This window comes from Sapajus apella, unplaced genomic scaffold (assembly GCF_009761245.1).
Source record: "Sapajus apella isolate SASKATOON/1434 unplaced genomic scaffold, GSC_monkey_1.0 scaffold77, whole genome shotgun sequence".
Classification (NCBI taxonomy): domain Eukaryota; kingdom Metazoa; phylum Chordata; class Mammalia; order Primates; family Cebidae; genus Sapajus; species Sapajus apella.
In genome coordinates, this window is record NW_022437017.1 from 5409881 (window position 1) to 5427852 (window position 17972).

General features: G+C 51.7%; 1 protein-coding gene across 14 annotated transcripts in view; it reads left to right on the plus strand.

Annotated features, from left to right (window-relative positions):
• Window positions 1-622: 622 nt before the first annotated feature.
• RANBP3 (RAN binding protein 3) overlaps window positions 623-17972 on the plus strand; it is a 60901-nt gene continuing 43551 nt past the window's right edge. For 8 of the 14 annotated variants that reach the window (XM_032252111.1, XM_032252112.1, XM_032252113.1 and 5 more), the window contains exon 1: window positions 628-851. In XM_032252111.1, coding sequence (XP_032108002.1) covers window positions 830-851 — 22 coding nt within the window. In that variant the 5' untranslated portion in view covers window positions 628-829. Of the gene's footprint in view, window positions 852-17972 lie in introns of all 14 variants that reach the window. The other 6 variants (XM_032252121.1, XM_032252122.1, XM_032252123.1 and 3 more) reach the window with 3 other exon arrangements.

Below are 17972 nucleotides of genomic sequence, written 5' to 3' on the forward strand. Positions count from 1 at the left end.
CCAGTACCCTCCTATGAACCTTGTGAGTGAGGCTGACGGTCCCATTTCACAGATGGGGAACCTGGACGCCCGCGGGGTCCAGTACCCTCCTATGAGTTTGTGAAGTTGACTCTCGTGGCTTTGAGGGTCGAGTCCCTCGCGTCGGGTCCCCCCGCCAGCACCTGGGTCTCCGGGCTGCGCCCCCTCCTCGCACCTGCTCACAACCCCCGTTCTCACCGATGAGCTCTGATCCGCCCCCCAATCCCAAGCACCCCGCGACCTCCCGCCACTTCACCGGTGCCCTCAGGAAGGCGTTTGCTGACGGTACCGGCTCCTGAGAGGAGGAAGCTGAGGCAGGAGGTAACTCGCCCTGCCGCCCGCGCGTGGGGGAAGCCCCCGCAGCCCCGGGGATTTATCTGGAGGAAGGCCTCGGCTGCGGCACCCTGAACTGCTGACTGTCCCACAGCGGGGATCCCCGGAAAACGAGCGGGAAAACTAGAGCGTCAAGACCCGTCTCGCCGCACCGCCTTCCTAAACCTTAGCCACCCTCGCCGCGCCGGCCATGCGAGCGCTGCCACTGCGCATGCGCCCCGTCGGGCCCCGCCCCCTCCCCCCTCCGTCGGCGGGAAAAGGAGGTGGAATCGGCTCGTGCGCAGGCGCTTACTGGGAGAGCGGCTCGGCAGGGCAGAGGATCTTGAAGCTCGCCTCCGCGCGGCTCTCAGCGCGCAGGCGCGAGCTGGCAGTCTCACACAGAGTCGGCTTATTAAGCGCGCACGCGCGGGAATTTCTGGCAGAAAGCAGGCGAGCCTGGGCCGACGCGGGGCCTTGTGGGAGGGCTTAAGGAAGTAAAATGGCGGACCTGGCGAACGAAGGTAGGGGAGGCGCCATCGGGGACCGGCTGGCGGCCGGGGAACGGGCGGCGGGAGGAACAGGGGCCACAAGCCTGTGTGGAGAGCACCGCTAAGTGCGAGGGTCCCGTCAGGTGCAGGCTTGCGTCCTGGCGGGCCCCGCAGCCGCCCCCCATTGCGTCCCCTCAGGCCGGGCTCACCGGCCCGGCCCTTGACTCCCGGCAGCCCCGGCCCCTGCTGTCGTCTGGCTAGAGGAGCCGGGAGGCCGCTGGGGTCGCGGCCCTTAGGCGCCTCCGCGACGCAGCCAGGCTTGGGGTGAAGGGGGCGGGAGGCGCGGCCCCAGTGCCTCGCCACGGATGTAAATAGACCTTGGGGCCTGGTCGTGGCCCGGAGCGCGCCACGCTCCCTCCCCGCCCCCTCGTCCCCGGCCATCCGGCATCTCCCCTTCCCCGGCCTGACTGCCCATCTTCTAAGCCCGTGAGGCCAGCGTCCTCCGCGGGCCAGCCCCACACCGCAGACAGAGGAAGCCCAGGCGGTTTTCACCCCGTCCCTGACCCGAACTCGGCCCCTACTTCCCGCCAGTTCCCCCCGGATCCTTCGGGGCGCCTCGTCTCCCCCTCATTTAGGGCCCACCTCAGTGTCTGGGCCGCCGAAAGCCCTGGCTGCTTTTTGGCCCTTTTTGCTGCACTTCCAGACAGAGACCGACCGTGCGATTCCCTCCTCTGTGGAGCGCTGACAGCCCGCCTGAGTATTTTTGACAAGGTTACACTTCCAGATCCCGCAGAGAAGGCACCGTAAGACTGATGTCTGCTTCCATCCACAGTCGTGTTGCCATCGCTGTGGCTTCAGGACTTCTGAGGGCTATTTTTAGCTTCCCCCTTTTATAGTTTGCACAAATGCAGGCGAACTCTCTACCTGTCTGGCCCTGATTTCCCCATCCGGTGCTCCCTGTGACTGGAGGGTTTTCCATACCTAATTGCACTAACGAATGAATGATGAAAGGAAGTGCTCGGTCTCGTGGAGTATTTGGGGTAGCACCAGTTATGGTGCAAAGTCTTGACATACGGTTTTCCCTGGTATGAAGTATAGATACTACTATCCCCATTCACTGGGTGAGGAAAGTGAGTTGAAATAGTTAAGTCGCTTAGCCAAGGCATGTCACACAGCTGGGAAGGAGCAGGGCTGTGAACCAAGGTGGCCTGGCTTCAGATGCCAGACCACGGGTGCTCAGTCCCTGCATATTCCGATTCTGTGTGGTGTTGGGGGCAGGCCCTGGGCGTCTGTACAGGTAGCAGCACAGGTGGTCTCCCTGATTCTTGGCCATTTTATGCTACATCTCTCTTTGTTTTTTTGAGACGGAGTCTTGCTTTGTCGCCCAGGCTGGAGTGTAGTGGCACAATCTCGGCTCACTGCAACCTCCACCTCCCGGCTTCAAGCTGTTCTTCTCCTGCCTCAGCCTCTGGAGTACCTGGGATTACCACAGCCAGCGCAGCACCACACCCAGCTAATTTTTGTATTTTTAGTAGAGACGGGGTTTCACTGTGTTGACCAGGTTGGTCTCTATCTCCTGACCTCGTGATCATCCCACCTTGGCCTTCCAAAGTGCTGAGATTACAGGCTACCCAGCGTTGCACCGCACCCAGCTGCTATATCTTTAAAGGAGCCCGTGGAGGGTTGCAGCATTCCAACTCATGAGATCCAGTTACACAGGGACTGGATAGATGGGAATCAGTAGGACATATTTTATGTATTTACGTCCTGAACCCATGTAGTTTCTTGAACTCAGGACTCATGTCCGTCATCATCTTTTAACATCTCCATTTGGATGTGTCATAGGCACATCTTAGAGCATTTCCAAAACAAAATCCTTATCTCCCCATCACACCTGTCCAGCCCACAGTGTTTCTCCCATTGTAGTTAGGAAGGTCCATTCTTTGAATTCCTCAGGCCCCAAACCTTGAAGTCACCCCTGGTTTCCCTCTTTCTCATACTCCACAGCAAATCCTGTCTTTTCTACCTTAAAATTATGTCCAGAGGGTGACCATTTCTCCCCATCACACTGTCAGTGCTTGGGCCCCCCTTTCTCTCCACCCTTGCCCATCTGAAAACTTCTCAACCTTAGTGGCCCCCAATACCTAGAGAGGTCCCTCTCTCTTGCCATTCTCTGCTTGACTTAAAATTATTTACAAAGGCTGATCACTTCTCCCCTACCAACGCTGTCAGTGCTTGAGCACCCCTTTCCCTCCACCCCTACTCACCTGAAAACTTCTCAACCCATAGTGACCCCCAATACCTCTCTGTCCTCTCTCGCCATTCTCTGCTTGACTTAAAATTATTTCCAAAGGGTGACCACTTCTCCCTACCAACACGGCCAATGCTTGGGCCCCCCATTCCCTTTACCCCTACCAATCTGAAAATTTCTTAACCCATAGCGGCCCCAGTACCTCCCTGTCCTCCTCTCTCACCATTCTCTGTTTGACTCGCTCTACCATAACTACTCTGGCTTTTCAGTTCTCTTGGAATGTTTCATACACTCCCCACTTTTAGCCTTTTCTCCTGCTGATTCCTCTAACTGAAACAGTTTTCCCCCAATACCCCCATGGCTCACTTCTGGTTTTTACTCAAATGTTCCTTTATTAATGACAGCTTCTCTGGCCACCTATTTCAAATTATATCCATGTTCTCTATTCCGTTCACCCAGCTTGATTTTCCTGCAGAGCTCTTACAATCTGGCATGCTAGATGTTACTAGCATGTTTGCCCCACGTAAGCTCCATGAGGTCAGGGAATTTTTATGTCATGATCACTGATTGATCCCTTGCAACTAGGATGGTGCCTGGCCCAGAGTAGGTATCCAAGAAATACTGGTTGAATGAATGAATTTACCATTGAGGACCCTGTTGTGAGTAATACATTTGAGCACAAAGGGGAAATTATGGGTTGCCCTTTTCCAGGGGATACTATTTCCAGCATATGTTGTACCCGTGAGTTGTTGCTTGTAAATGGTTTAGTTGAATTGGTAAGGGCCAAAGAGAGAAATGGAATGTTTTGAACTTCACTTTTTTCCCTTGTAAATATCACACTCACCTAGCACGTTGCCTCTGACACTAGTTCTGGGATAGCTGTCCTCAGGATATCAAACCTTAGTGGAATTTGTGCCTCAGATATCCCTGCCGTCCTTTAATCAGTCATTGTGTGTTTCTTGAACACTCCATGTCTGGTTTGGGCTTGTACAGCCTGCAAGGATGTTTAATTTCTTATTAACTGTGTGAAGTGGGACCCCCTTGCCTGTGCCTTTTGAAGCTTTAGGGACCGCCCCATGGTCATGTGTTTGCTCTTGCTGTTTAAGCTCCAGTCAGATGCCCTCTTGGCTTCTGCCTTGCCAGACTGAGATCCTAAGTTGCTCCCCCTCACACCAAGTCCCTCCTCCACCCACTTGCTGTCTGTCTTCTCTGAGCCCATCCCACCTCTGTGTCAGGCTGAGCAGCAGCTGTCCACCCCAGCTGGGCATCAGTATCACCTAGGGAAATTTCCTGAACATCACAGAGATTCCAGTTCTCTGTGATGTTGGGTGGGTCCTGGGCCTCTGTACAGGTAGCAGTACAGGGATTCTCATGCATAGCCAGGGTTGAGACCTGCTGGTTTGAGTAGGAGAGGGTACATGTCTCTGGTTTTGTACAAGGAAATGTTTTCAGTTGTGTAAAGCATCTTGTTGGCCTTTGTCACCATGGTGATCGCCTCATGGATGGTGACAGCAACTTTCACAGCCCTTCCTTGGTAGTCTTGTGGTCCAAGACTTTTAAAGTCCACCTGAGTGCTATTCCTCTGACAGTGTGTGTGCATGTTTCACCCTTGTGTCCAGGGGTAAGTCTCCCCGCTTGGCATTTCACCATTGATGTCTCCCAGACTCGTTACTCATCCTGTCCCTGGAGTTATTCTGCATTGTAGGCTGACATCAGGATTTGAAGGCAGAGTTTTGTTCCTGGCAGAGGGAAAGAAGACTGGGAAGAGGGTGAGCAAAGCGCATTTGAACTCCAGGGAATCTTTTTTTTTTTTTTTTTTTTTTGGGGACGGAGTTTCACTCATGTTACCCAGGCTGGAGTGCAATGGCGCAATCTCGGCTCACCGCAACCTCCGCCTCCTGGGTTCAGGCAATTCTCCTGCCTCAGGCTCCTGAGTAGCTGGGATTACAGGCACGTGCCACCATGCCCAGCTAATTTTTTGTATTTTCAGTAGAGACGGGGTTTCACCATGTTGACCAGGATGGTCTCGATCTCTTGACCTCGTGATCCACCCACCTCGGCCTCCCAAAGTGCTGGGATTACAGGCTTGAGCCACCGCGCCTGGCCTTCCAGGGAATCTTGGATTCTAGATCCTGACATGACAGGCCCTGTTGGCCTGTGGACATGTGGGTGGAAACCCGGGAGATGGTGTGAAGCAGGGCTCTCACCTTTGTTCGGTGCAGTTGACATTTTGATCGTTCTCTGTTGCGGGGAGGGGGACTGTCCTCCTCCTAGCAGCACAGTGGCATCCTTGAAGGTAGTCACCAGATACCAGTAGTGCACACCTTCCCCTCACCCCTGCGGTCATCATGACAAAAAAAAAATGTCTCCTAACATAGCCCTGGGGAGTGGGGATGGGGGGTTGCAGAATCACCCCCAGGTGACAGACTCACCGGTATTAATGGTGGGTACACAGGCTTCGGTCCTCATCAAGTACTGTGTGTGTGTGTGTGTGTGTGTGTGTGTGTGTGTGTGTTCTTTTTTTTTTTTTGAGACAGAGTCTCTCTCTGTTGCCAGGCTGGAGTGCAGTGGCGCAGTCTTGGCTCACTGCAACCTGTGCCTCCTGGGTTCAAGTGATTCTCCTGCCTCAGCCTCCCGAGTAGCTGGGACTGCAGGTGTCCACCAACACACCTGGATAATTTTTGAATTTTTAGTAGAGATGGGGTTTCACCATGTTGGCCAGGGTGGTCTCAATCTCTTGACCTCATGATCCGCCCCACCTCGGCCTCCCAGAGTGCCGGGATGACAGGCGTGAGCCACCGTGTCCGGCCCTGGATTTGTGTTTGACTCTGCTGTCCACTCTGAGTAATCTGGGGCAAATTTCTTAACCTCTTTGAGCCCCAGTGTCCACGCCAATAAAATGGGAATAATGATAACCATACCCACCTCTCAGTTGCTGTGAGCACTGGAGGAGTTAATACACATCCATTATTTAGCACCAATCTTCACTCATAGTGATAAACACTCAGGTCGCTGTTTCTACTACAGTGCACTTTGCTCCAGACACATTCAGCTTAAGGGCTCAGCAAAGAGTCTCCATCGTGTGGGTGAACTTGTCCACTCAGAGTTGGCCCTGGGATGAGCCCCTGGTGCGAGAACAGCAGGGCCTGGGCTATGGGTCCGCCAAAGTTCTGTTCTACCTGTCACTTAGTGATCACAGCCTCAGCACTACAGACATCTGGGGCCAAGTAATTCTCTGTCGTGGGCGGCTGCCCTGTGCACTGTAGGATCCAAGATCTTCATTAGGATCCCTGGCCTCTGCCCCACCAGATGCTAATAGCACACCCCCTCCTCACACCCACCAGTAGTGGCAACTGAAATGTCTCCAGATACTGTGTGTCCCCTGGAGGGGGCAGAATTGCTTCCAGTTGAGAACCACTGATTTAAAAGCCTGACCAGGTAAGAGTTGAGAGATTTCAAGGATCGTTTGGCTTTTCTTGGCTTGCACCGTGTTGACTTAAAACCTAGCCCCTGAGAGGATGAGATGCAATTGTTTTTTATTGGTTTGGTAGAACTGAAATGGGTGGAACCTTATCCTAATCAGCTTTTGGAAAATTCTCATGAATTGATGATAAAAACTAACTCTGGGATTTTTCCTGAAAGCAGAATGTGTGCTTTCACCTCAGCTGTGCCTCCTGTATCTGTAGCAGAAGGGGCCTGGTGGTACCTGAGGGGTGTCCAGGCTGCAAAATCTGTATACGCTTTGAAAAGACTTTGCATTTTGCCCAGAATCCTGTGTATGGACAAAAAAGCCCTCACTGGGCTTCTGCAAAACGTTTCAAACAAATCTTCAGCCTGCCTCTCCATTTGCCAGAAAATGGGATTTTCCCGGCACCCTTGTACATTCATTGGGCGTTAGGGTCAGTCTGGGTCTGGTGTGCGCGCCTTCTCTGAGGTGGTTGGAGTAAGCAGAGGCACCAGGAAGGGGGTGAACTTCAAGTGGCATTTGGAGGAGGCATAGTGTCTGGGGGGAGAAGGGGGGTTGAATAATGGCCTTCTAAGTGAGTTCAGACAGCAAATAGGCCCGGGTGTAGTGGGGGATGGAGGGCCATTTGGGGAAAGGTGAGATGCATTTGGGGAATCCGAGAAGAGAGTGGCATTCACGGAAACTTACCAGAGAACTGCAAGAACTGCAGAGCTGGCTGGTATTGGCTTGGCTGGGCATTGGTAGCTCTCCATGGTACTTTGAAGCAATCATGAGGCAGCTGGGCTTGCTTCATTATCTATTCAGGGTCTAGAGGTGGTGTTTTCTTTGTTTTAAGGGGTCTTGGTGGAGTGGTGTTCTGTTTGACTCCGTCTGACACAGTGGAGAATAACACGGCCTGAGACCTCAGGGTAAAGCTTCCCACCACCACCTTCCACATGGCCACAGTTTGCTTCCTCCTCCATAGTCTTGGCACTTGGAACTGCTACACAGCACTGGCTGTGGATCCCAGCCCTGGATGGGCTTCTCAGTTGTTTAAGGAGGTTGTCGGGATGAAACTGCTGCCTGAGCCGCGCCATTGGAGATGGTTCCAGGAGTTTCAGGGTGTCTGTGGTTTTAGAGAGCCTCACAGATGTTTAACAACATGAAGCCAGAGTTGAAAACCACAGGCAGAAGTTGCAAGCTTGCTTGAAGGGCAAGCAGACATATTTAATTTGGTCCATTTAGGTTTTTGTTTGTAATTAGGAGCCAACACTTAAAATTCTGAGATTTCAAAGGGGGAAAAAGTCGTATTTCTGATATCTCAGAAAAACAGCAACCACCCTTGGCCTGCATTCTTGCACAGCAGTGATTTGTCAGGGCTAAGGAACGGCTGCCGCCTGTGGATAGATTAAATTGGATACTGTGGCCTCCGCCATGTTGCTTGGGGCCTAGCCCACTTCCTTCTCATCCAGTGCCTGTGACGTTGGTTGGTATTTGGGTTTCAACCCTGTTATGCCCCCTCCTAGACTCTGCATTCTCTTCCCTTAGAGTGCTCCTTAGCACAAAGCACCTCATGGTCTGTAATTAATTTGGGATTTAGTGTCCTTGGAATGCTAGAACTCAGAGATAGCACGTGGCAGTAGTTCTCAAAGATGCTCCGGGGGCCCCTGCCATCCTCAAGACCTTTTCAAGGGGACTGCAAGTTCAAAACTCTTTCATAACAACACAAAGACATTATTTACCCTTTTCTCATTCTCGTTCACTTGAAAATAGACAGTGGAGTTTTTTTCCTGAGGTTATTGGATGTGTGATATACCAACAGATGAACTACAGAAGCAGATAAGAGAATTCAAGCCGGGCACAGTGGCACACACTTGTAGTCCCAGCTACTCAGGAGGCTGAGGTGGAAGGATCTCTTGAACCCAGGAATTCAAAGCCAGCCTGGGCAACATAGCAAGGTCTGCTCTCTTTAAAAAATAATAATAATAATAATTCATCTATGTTCTATCAAGCCAGTCGTTAAAGAGATGTGTCAAAGTGTAAAATAATGCTATTCTTCTCACTGATGTTTTTCTTTTTGAAATACTTATTTTTCATAAAAATGTGTTATTTAGATAAACCTTTCTGGAGTTTATTATGATCTTAAATAAATATTTTGAAATTTTCTTGGGTTTCATTTCTAATGCGGTATCAATAGTGGCTACATCCCACAATTTACAAAAGCTCTCGGGGATGTTGAGTCATTGACAGGCGTGGACAGGAGTCCCGAGACCAGAAAGTTTGAGAACCACTGGCATGTGCTAGCAAAGCCTCAGTGTCCAGTGAGGGCTTCTCTGCTGTCTGGCCAACACTGAATTCTGAACCGGGGCCGACCAGCACGTTCCTGTTGGCAACTTGTGGCATGGCGGGAAGCCTCTGGATTGGCCGTCCTTGGTTTGTGTCTTGCCCCCTGCCCCAGAACCTTTGGCAAGTTGTCTGACCTTAGCTCCTGCATCTGTAAAATGGGAATGATGATAAGCAAGTCTGAGGATTGTGGTGTGAGAGAGAATATACTTCTGGTAATTGACCCACTGGAATGTGGAGGTACATGTCAGTTACTGCCAGCTGTGATTCTCCTAAGTGGGTGCCTGAGTAGAGAGAAAGCACCCTGTGAGTTATACCAGGGTTTTTCCACCTCAGTATTGTTGACATCGGGGCTGGTGGTGGCCATCTTGTGCATTGTAGGATGTTGGGCAGCCCCTCTAGCCTCTAGTCATGGAGCCAATAGCACCCAGTCATCCCACCCATCCACTCCCACTCATGACAAGATAAAAGGTCTGCAGACACTGGCCAGTGTCCCCTTAGTAGCAGAATTGCCCCCAGTTGAGAACCATTGGGTTACAAGATTTCATTGACACCCAGAAAATTTTGTGCTCCATAGATATCTAACCTACTGAGGTCCTAGGATCCTGTACATATTTAAAGCTACAGTCTGAGTGAGGAGGGAGAGAGGCGGTGAATTCCAGAAGCCGGGGGGGTCACCCTGGTTTGTGCTGTCTAATCTATTGGGGATTTATTTTGGTGTATAATGTGAGTTAGAGATCCAACTCGATTTTTTTGCCCAAGGTTAATGCAGGGTTTCTTACCCTGGACATTTGGGCTGGTAGGGCATTGGGTGGTAGGGCGCTGTTCCGAGCCTTGGAGGATGTTGGTCAGTATCCCTGGCCTCCATCCGCTAGATTCCTGTAACGGTTTCCTCCCCACCCCCGCAAACATGACAGCCGCAATGCCTCCAGACTTTGACCAGTGTCCCCAGGGAATGCAGGTACTCCTGAGTGAGAACCACTGGTCCTAGGATCAGAGGAGCCTACCCATGAATAAATTAATTGCCAGCTAGAGCTCAAGTCTCCTCCCAACCTTCTTTTCCATTCTGCCTTTTGGCACCTAAGTAGGCCTCATGGACGTCATATCCCTGTTAAGAAAAAGCAGTCTTTTCCTTGACCTTTAACACTGTCTCCGATCCAGGCTGAGGACCTGACAATGTTAGGGCTGGGAAGAACCTTCAGGGGTGCCCCTAGTCCTGGCTGCACCATTTCGCAGCGTCTGAAGCCCAAGGCCATGGAAGCAGGTAGGGTTGGGCAGGCCGGTGTGCCTGTCTGCAGCCTTCGAGTCTAGGAGTTCGTGCTTGTCCTTCCCGGTGAGTCAGTAAACTCATGGTAATGGCACTCAGTCTCCCCTGAAAACCGACCCTCGCAGGACACTGCATTTCACTGTTGCTGTTTACAGCGTTCAAAGAGAAGGAGGAAATTCTAGAGACAGTAGTAGTTACTCCATGCACATGTTTAGATGGCAGGCCTTGCCTTTTGCAGTAGGTTTAAAATGCCTTTGCTAAATTAAACTCCCCCAGGTTTGCCACAGAGAATTTTGGGAACTTGTTTACCCAGAATTAATTCCTGCGTTGCATCTGTGAGAGCAGAGCGTGAGTGGAGAAAACGGTCCTTGAGAGCCTGCCTTTCTCCAGGGGAGAGGGTGAGAAAACAGGCAGTTACCCTCTGCTCAGAGGAGAGAGGATGTTTTGTGGCATTGATGGTGATGGCCTCTGGGTCCTGAGAGTCCGGGACCTGGGTCCCAGCCTTTACGCTGGGTAAATCCAGATTCCTCAGCATGGCCTCCAAGGCTTAACGTCCTGTGGGCTCCACCCAGCCCTTGCTGCCCTCCTCCCCTCCCACATGGGCCTCCAGGCTCTTCCCTTTCCTTAGGACCTTTGACTTGGGGTTCGCTCTGCCCAGGATCCCCTGTCTTCACCTGGCTCATCCCTACTCACCCTTCGTGTGTGCGATTCAGCGAGGCCCTCCCCATTCACTCACTGACTCCCACCTTCCTGTGGCATTTTCGCACCCAGCCCCAAAATTCTCCAGTTGTCTCTGCACACAGCGGGTACTTGTTTGTTCTCTCTTTTCCCAGTAGGGAGCTGCGGCCGTGTCTGCCCTTTCTTTCCTGTCTCCGGTCCCGGGCTTCGCGCCTAGCACAACTCTGTGCTTGGTAGATCCTGCTGGTGAGAACAAGGCTGGCCAGGTCGGTCTTCTTCAGATGCTGCCTGTTTCCTGCAACCTCAGAAGGGCTCAGGCATTTCGAGCACCTGAATGGTTGCCTTGAGTGTCCCAGGCATCCAGGCAGCTCTTGGATCCAACCATCCTACCCCTTAAAAGGGGTCAGACTCTGACGCATTTATCATTGCCGGGGGCTGGCAGCTGTCCTTGAATTCAAGGCCCATGCTTTAGGTGGCATCAGTGTATTTGCTTTGCAATCTTCTGAGTGTAATCATGCTACCAATGCCAATGTGGAATCATCCTTTGTGCCAGCCACTTCCCCAGACACGGCAGGTGCATAATTTCATTTCATCCTGGCCGAAACTGCTTGGGGTGAAATACCAGCCCTGTTATGCAAATGAAGATATTGTGCTGGGAGGTACTTTGACTTGCGTGGTATCCCAACCACAAGTGGCCAGGGCAGGCATGAATGCACGCAAAGACCAGAGGCCACGCTCTCCAGTATCATCAGTTTTGCTCTGCTGCCTCAGCATAAATTCTGTAGTTTTTGGATTTCCTTCCTGTAAACTTCAGTGTAGAGAGGGGATTTCCGTTGTCTCTACTGGAACTTTCCCCTTTAGCCACTTGCGTGTAACCTCAGCTGTGTTGGTGTCACACCACCTAGTGGTGGAACAGAAAAGTGCCTTTAAATCTGGATCCTCGATTTCTCCATACAGCTTTTTCTTTCTTTTTTTGGGGGGTGGGTGGTTGGGGAGACATAGTCTCAGTCTCGCTCAGGCTGGAGTGCAGTGGTGTGATCTCAGCTCACTGCAGCCTCTGCCTCCCAGGTTCAAGTGATGCTTGTGTCTCAGCCTCCCAAGTAGCTGGAATTACAGGCACATGCTGCCAGGCCCAGCTAGTTTTGTATTTTTGATAGAGACAAAGTTTCACCATGTTGCCCGGGCTAGTCTCAAACTCCTGGCCTCGAGTGATCCTCATACCTCAGCCTCCCAACGTGCTGCGATTATAGGCATGAGCCACCATGGCCAGCTGTCCATATAATTGTAGGCAGAGTTACTGACTTTGTGTGACTTTATGGGGTTTCTGTTCAGAAGTGCAAGTTCTGCCCCAGGGGCTTACGGTCTGGGTGGGGCAGGAGTGGAGGCATAGAAGGGTTTGGCTGCAGGACTCAGAGAGGTGGCTTGGCCCTCATGGGGGTAGAGTGGGATGTGAGGATGTCATGGGGATGTGGCTGTGATAAATGGGACTAGATATGTAAAGTACCTACCTGGAGTCCAGTAAAGGCCTTGTAACAAATGCCTGTTGCTCCCGCATGGTTGTTGGAAGTGTAAGTATCTGGTGGTGAGATTAGAGTGGTGGTGTTCAGTAGTTGAAGGTAGTGGCAAGATGTTGGGCATTCCAGAAGGAAGTACGTAAAATGTAAGCCATCATCAGCTCCAAAAGGCGTATCCCCATAATCTCCATGAGACCAGTTGAAAGTTGTAGAAATATATTCGCGCATTGAGAAAAAAATTGAGTTATCCAGGCTCCCACCGCCCTCTGTTAGCTGGGCTGGAGAACCCGGAGCATGCTCTACATGGAGATCCGCAGAGGCATCGCCTAGCAACTGTGTGTTTGAGATCAGCTCCATTCCTCACCGAAGAATCAGTCGGAGGACAGAGCTGACACATCCGTGACAGATTTACCTTCATGCTGTAGCACAGAACTGTTTATAATAATTTCTGAAAAAATAAATGACTTGAAGGGTTTCGTTTGTGTCACCAGATTACAGGAGTTGCTACATTTTAATAGACTGTTATTTGTGTTGGCGAGATGCTTTCCATATTTTTTTCGTAGGTAAGAAGATTAAGACATATCAGCCCAGGATTAAAGCTAATTTTACACAAGTACCTTGATGACAGTTTGGTCAGGAGTTCTAAGTAGCTTTCCAGGTGAGGGCAGTTTCTTGGCAGGTGTTGGAGTCATCAGTCAGGAGGGGAATAAACAGAAAAAGCAAAGATATTCCAGATTCTATCCTGTATGTGTTTTCTTGGGTCTTCATAGTTTCTTCTATTTAGTTTTAGTGGGAGATCCTCCAGGACCGGCTGGAGGCAGCCATGGCCCGGTGGGGAAGCAAAGCTTATTGCAAGGCAGGGCTGCCCTTGGTTCTCTATAAATTATTCTCTCCGCAGCAGTGAGGAAAGAAAGTTTATATGGAAGAAGAGAGAGTACATGTGCTCTCAGCTTGGATTCTGAATATGTTACGCAAAGCATTCAGGGTCAAACATTTGACAGACGAAGACAGTGTGCGGCTTGGAATCTGTGTTTGATTCTTGTCTTGACAAACTTAAAGGATTTCAGTCTCATCAGGGATCTGCCATTGAGATAATCACACAGGGTGTCGGCCAAGGCAGATGGTCTCATGAGCTGCGGGAAGTCTTGTACCTACCCTGGAACTCATGACTAGCCCCCCTAGTTTGGTTCCTGCTCTTCCATAGGTGCTTATCCAGAGTAGCAGCTGACTGCTCCTTTATTCCTGCTGACATTTCTCAAAAGGAAGGAGAGTATGTGTTGTAGCTCTGAGGCCTGCCTACACAGAAAAGGTGAGAGGAAGCAAACTGGAGTCCCAGGTAGCTCCTCCCTCTTGCACTTGTATTACTTGGCCAGCAGCATAGCGTAGCATGGCGCTCAGGAGCGTGGGCCCAGGCTCCAGAGTCAGCCCACCTGTCCTGGAGACCTGGGCCCACGTCGGACAAGTTGCTTGACCTGATTATCCGTTTCCTTTCCTATGAAAGGATGTTGGTGTAAAGCCACCTCCCAAGGTGGTTGTGAAGATTCAGTGACATGATGCAGATGAAACCTAACACATAAAGAAGTACTGGAAGAATGCTGGCCACACGTATGAAACCCTCCTGCACCCACCCCATTCGTGGATGCCATTGTTGTGCGTATCATGGCAGAAGCTAGGAGAAGTCTAAGAGGTGGAACAGGATTCTACCACCCTTGTTCACCTGGAGGGCTGGGAAACTCACTCTTCTTCCCTGGGCCACCACTGGGTTCAGGCCAGCTCGTTGCTTTCTCCTTTCCCTGCTTGCAGAGGCTGCAGAGACCCCACTCCTTTCATTCAGTCTGGGAAGCCCCTGTCACCCACCCTGTCCCAAGGGGCTCTACAGCACCCTCTCCCCTCCTCGCTGCCTCTGAAATAGACACGAAAGTAGTCATTTTGTTGTCAAGGTTTTGCCACCAGTTAGTCCCTCGGCAGAAAAGATGCAGGTAAAACCTTTGAGTCCTGGTCCCTGGAGGCTGCTTGTAGAGGTGCTTCCAGGGCGCCTGGTATTTAACTCGCTCACCTGTGTGGAAAACCGTCCTCCTCCTCCCATCCTCCTTACTCACTCTTTGAAGAGGTAGTATCTGGGCCCTCTCCCTAGACAAAGACGCTATCCACCAAATTACGGAGGTGACTTCAAGGTTCAGGGTGAGGGTTTTATGGACTTTGCACACACACTCCCAAGTCATCTGGGTCCCACATTGGTCATTTCTGCTTTAGAGGAAAGGCCCACCTCCTCAAGCCCCTCACATCCTCAGAGACCTACGGCCCCCTGCAAGAATAGTTCCTCTAGGATCAGGAGGAAGCCTGTAATCTCTCCAGGGGAAGAGACCACTTTCCATCGGGACCCCCGCCTTCATTGCAGCAATCTTTGACTCTTCAAAAAAGCTGTCGTAGGAACTGCTTCAATTTGATTGGAGTTTCCCTCCCAGGAGCTTCTACACTGGCCCATACAGGTGTAAATGTGCAGACCTCAGACCCCAGGGAAGGGTGGAGGTGCCCCCTTCTTACCTCCTCTTGCCCCAGCTGGTTTTCCAGTCTGTCCCCAAGGCATGTCCCAAGCATTAGCACAGTGCCAGGCCTGCTGCATGTGCCACCCTGACCTGGTTCCTCTAGCACCTCTCCCTCTGCTGTCGTGTGCTTCCCTGTTCCTGGTCCCATGGCCAAATGCTGTTTGTCCTGTCCATACACAGCCCCTCTCCCAGCAGCCTTCCCTGATTCACTCCCTTCCACAGCCTCGCTGGGTTGGAAGCTCCAGCTTTATGTTCCCAGGGCTTCCTGTGCCTCCCCTGTGTCATAATGTTCAGATAAGGTGTGATGCGCGTGCCAGGCGAAGACATGTCTCCCTGTGTCACTGCCATGTCTTCAGAGGCTGACACAGTGCTTGGTGCACAGTGGGTGCTGGGATGTGTGGAATTGCTAAGCGAATATTAGGATTGAATCTGTTCATCCTCTGTACAGCTGGGAGAGTAGTTCCCAGGCTCAACTGGGTGGGCCGGAGCACCCTGACAGCCATAGCCACACGAGGATGACTGGATGGAGGTTGGGGGGCAGGGCCAAGGGGTTCCCAACATAAGGCAGAGGTTTGGAAGAACAGAGATGGCCAAGCTTCCCATGCTGGGGCTGGCTTGCTTCTTAGCCTGTCTGTGCTCATCGCTGGAGCTGCAAAGACCAGAACAAGGACACCAACCCTGTTTTGGGGATCCCAGCTGGCCTGTCCCATTTTGCATCTGAGCCTCACAAGTGGGTTGAAGGTAGCAGGGGGTGGGAGGGAGAGCCAGCACTGTGGGCCTGGATGCCAGTGGGGGCCCATTCCTTTCAGTTTCTGGACAGGCCATCTCCCCTTGCCATTTTCCTGGACTCTCCCTAGCTCGGGTCTGTGATCATCATGTAGGATCACTGTTGTTGGGCTCAGGCTGGGTGCCTTCTGGGCATGTGAGCTGAGGAGGGTCTCAGGGAGGATGCTGGATGGGAGAAGGGTTTTGAAGTCAGCAGTAGCCATGTGGGATTTGGTGTGGAGCGCCCTGGAAAGCCATGGTGAGGCAGAGAGGAAGTGTGTGGTAGGCCGGAGTACCTCACACGTTGTTTGAGGTGACTTGTATCCAAGGAGGAGAGGCTCTAAGTCTCCCCCACTTCACACATCAGCATTGTCCACAGTGATCCATGAAAGGACCATTCAGGCCTCATCATGGGTGTCCCTGGAAATGGGGGGGACTCCCTGGTCAAATAACTTTTGGAAGCATCTGATCAAATTAGTTTCTTTTCTTTCTCTCTTTTTTTGAGACAGGGTCTCACTCTGTCACGCATGCTGGAGTGCAGTGGCATGATCGTGGCTCACTGCAGCCTCCAACTCCTTGACTCAAGCAGTCCTCCCACCTCGGCCTCCCAAGTAGCTGGGACTACCGGAGTGTGCCACCATGCCTGGCTCGTTTGTTTATTTTTTGTAGAGATAGGGTCTCACTGTTTTGCCCAGGCAGGTCTCTAACTCCTGGGCTCAAGTGATCCTGCCGCATCAGCCTCCACGGTGCCAGGACTACGAACATGAGCCACCGTGCCTGTCCTTATATTGGTTTTCTGATCTCTTGATATACTGATGTGTGAAGTCAGTCTCCAGACAGACTGCTTTTTTACAAACTAGGTTTCAACAGGGAGCATTTTATAGGACAAAACAATAAACAAAACCCAACCACTTGGTTGACAGTTTCTGGGTCAAAAAGTCTGCATTTGATTCATATTTTAGTATTTTAGGTCTTTACGATGGGTCTCTAGAAATCTCCAGTGGTGATTTTCCTTAGACCTGTGAAAGAAAAGCTGGGCTGGGAATTGAAGCAGGTTGTAGAAGCCTTCCTACTTGCAGTCGCCTGTCTGTTCTCCAAACTTGAGTTGGAGGTAGCTGAATGCACGCTGCTTCCTCGCTGATATAACCAGAATCAGCCTGGTGATGGGGAATGGTTACAAACAGCAATCCGTGCCTCTGGTGGTTGTGGGGGCAGTCCTGCCTGGAATGGGGCTTGTGTGTTGTCCATTTGCAGTAGCAGTGCCGGTTTGCAGTTGATCGACCTTTGGTCTGAGTAGAATTACAGCAGGAATAACTGACGCTCTGTGTTTTGGGTGGAGATGTGACTAAAGCTCATTTCTACATGTTAGTGCAGTGGCTGGGTCAGTCATGAACGCCAGACCTGCCATCAGCAGGGGTCCCGATGGGCCAAGATGGGCCATGTTCATCTCTTGTTGCTGTATCCTCTTCGTTCTGTTCCTCTAGAGAACCCTGACCATGCCTCCTTGGGTCCTAATCCTTGTGGCATGTGATATTTCATTCACTCCCTAACTGCCTGTTGACCGCCTGTTAGGTGTGAGGCTCTGTGTTTGGCACTGTGAATACAGAGGTGAACGGAACAGATCAGGCCCCGCTTTATAGAACTTACATCCTAGGGGTAGATGCTGTCACCACACAAGTAAACCCCTCTGGGAGCGCCAGGGCTCCACAGTGCCTGGTCACCAAGTGCAAACACGCCCATCTCTTTCGATCAGATGCTTTCCCCTGGAGTGTCTGCCCTCAGCTTCCTGTTCTTCACTCTTCCGGTGGCGCCCTGCACAGAATGAGGGCTCAGTAAATATTTGTGAGTGCATAGCAGCTGGTGTTGTGTAGATGAATAAGAGAGAGAGGGCTGAGTTCAAACACTCATTGCAGGGTGTTTATGTGGCGTGCGCTGGGTGATAGGCCGGGGACAGTTGTTTTGGCTGCTGTGGCCATGGTCTCTGCATGCCCCGTGGCAGGATATAAGGCCTGCTCGGGAGGGAGTGCAGGAGGGCAGGCACACCTCTCACACTGGGAGCTCCCTGAAGGAGACAGTGTCCGTGCAGGAATAAGCACTGGCCACAGAAAAGAAGGTGAACCACGGGCTCTTGGTAGCGGGGCTAAACCAAGCAGAAGTCCAGGAGTGCACCCTAAGTATGGGACGTGCAGAGACAGCAGGCTTTCCAGTGCCACCGTGGTGGGAGGTGGAGGGTGAGTAGCCGGGTGTGGCCTGTCTCAAGGCACTCAGCCTCTAGTCTGTGGGAGATATTGCAGTTTTAAGTGTACATTTCATGGCTGTGCTTCTGGCTGCCCTTTGGAGGCCAG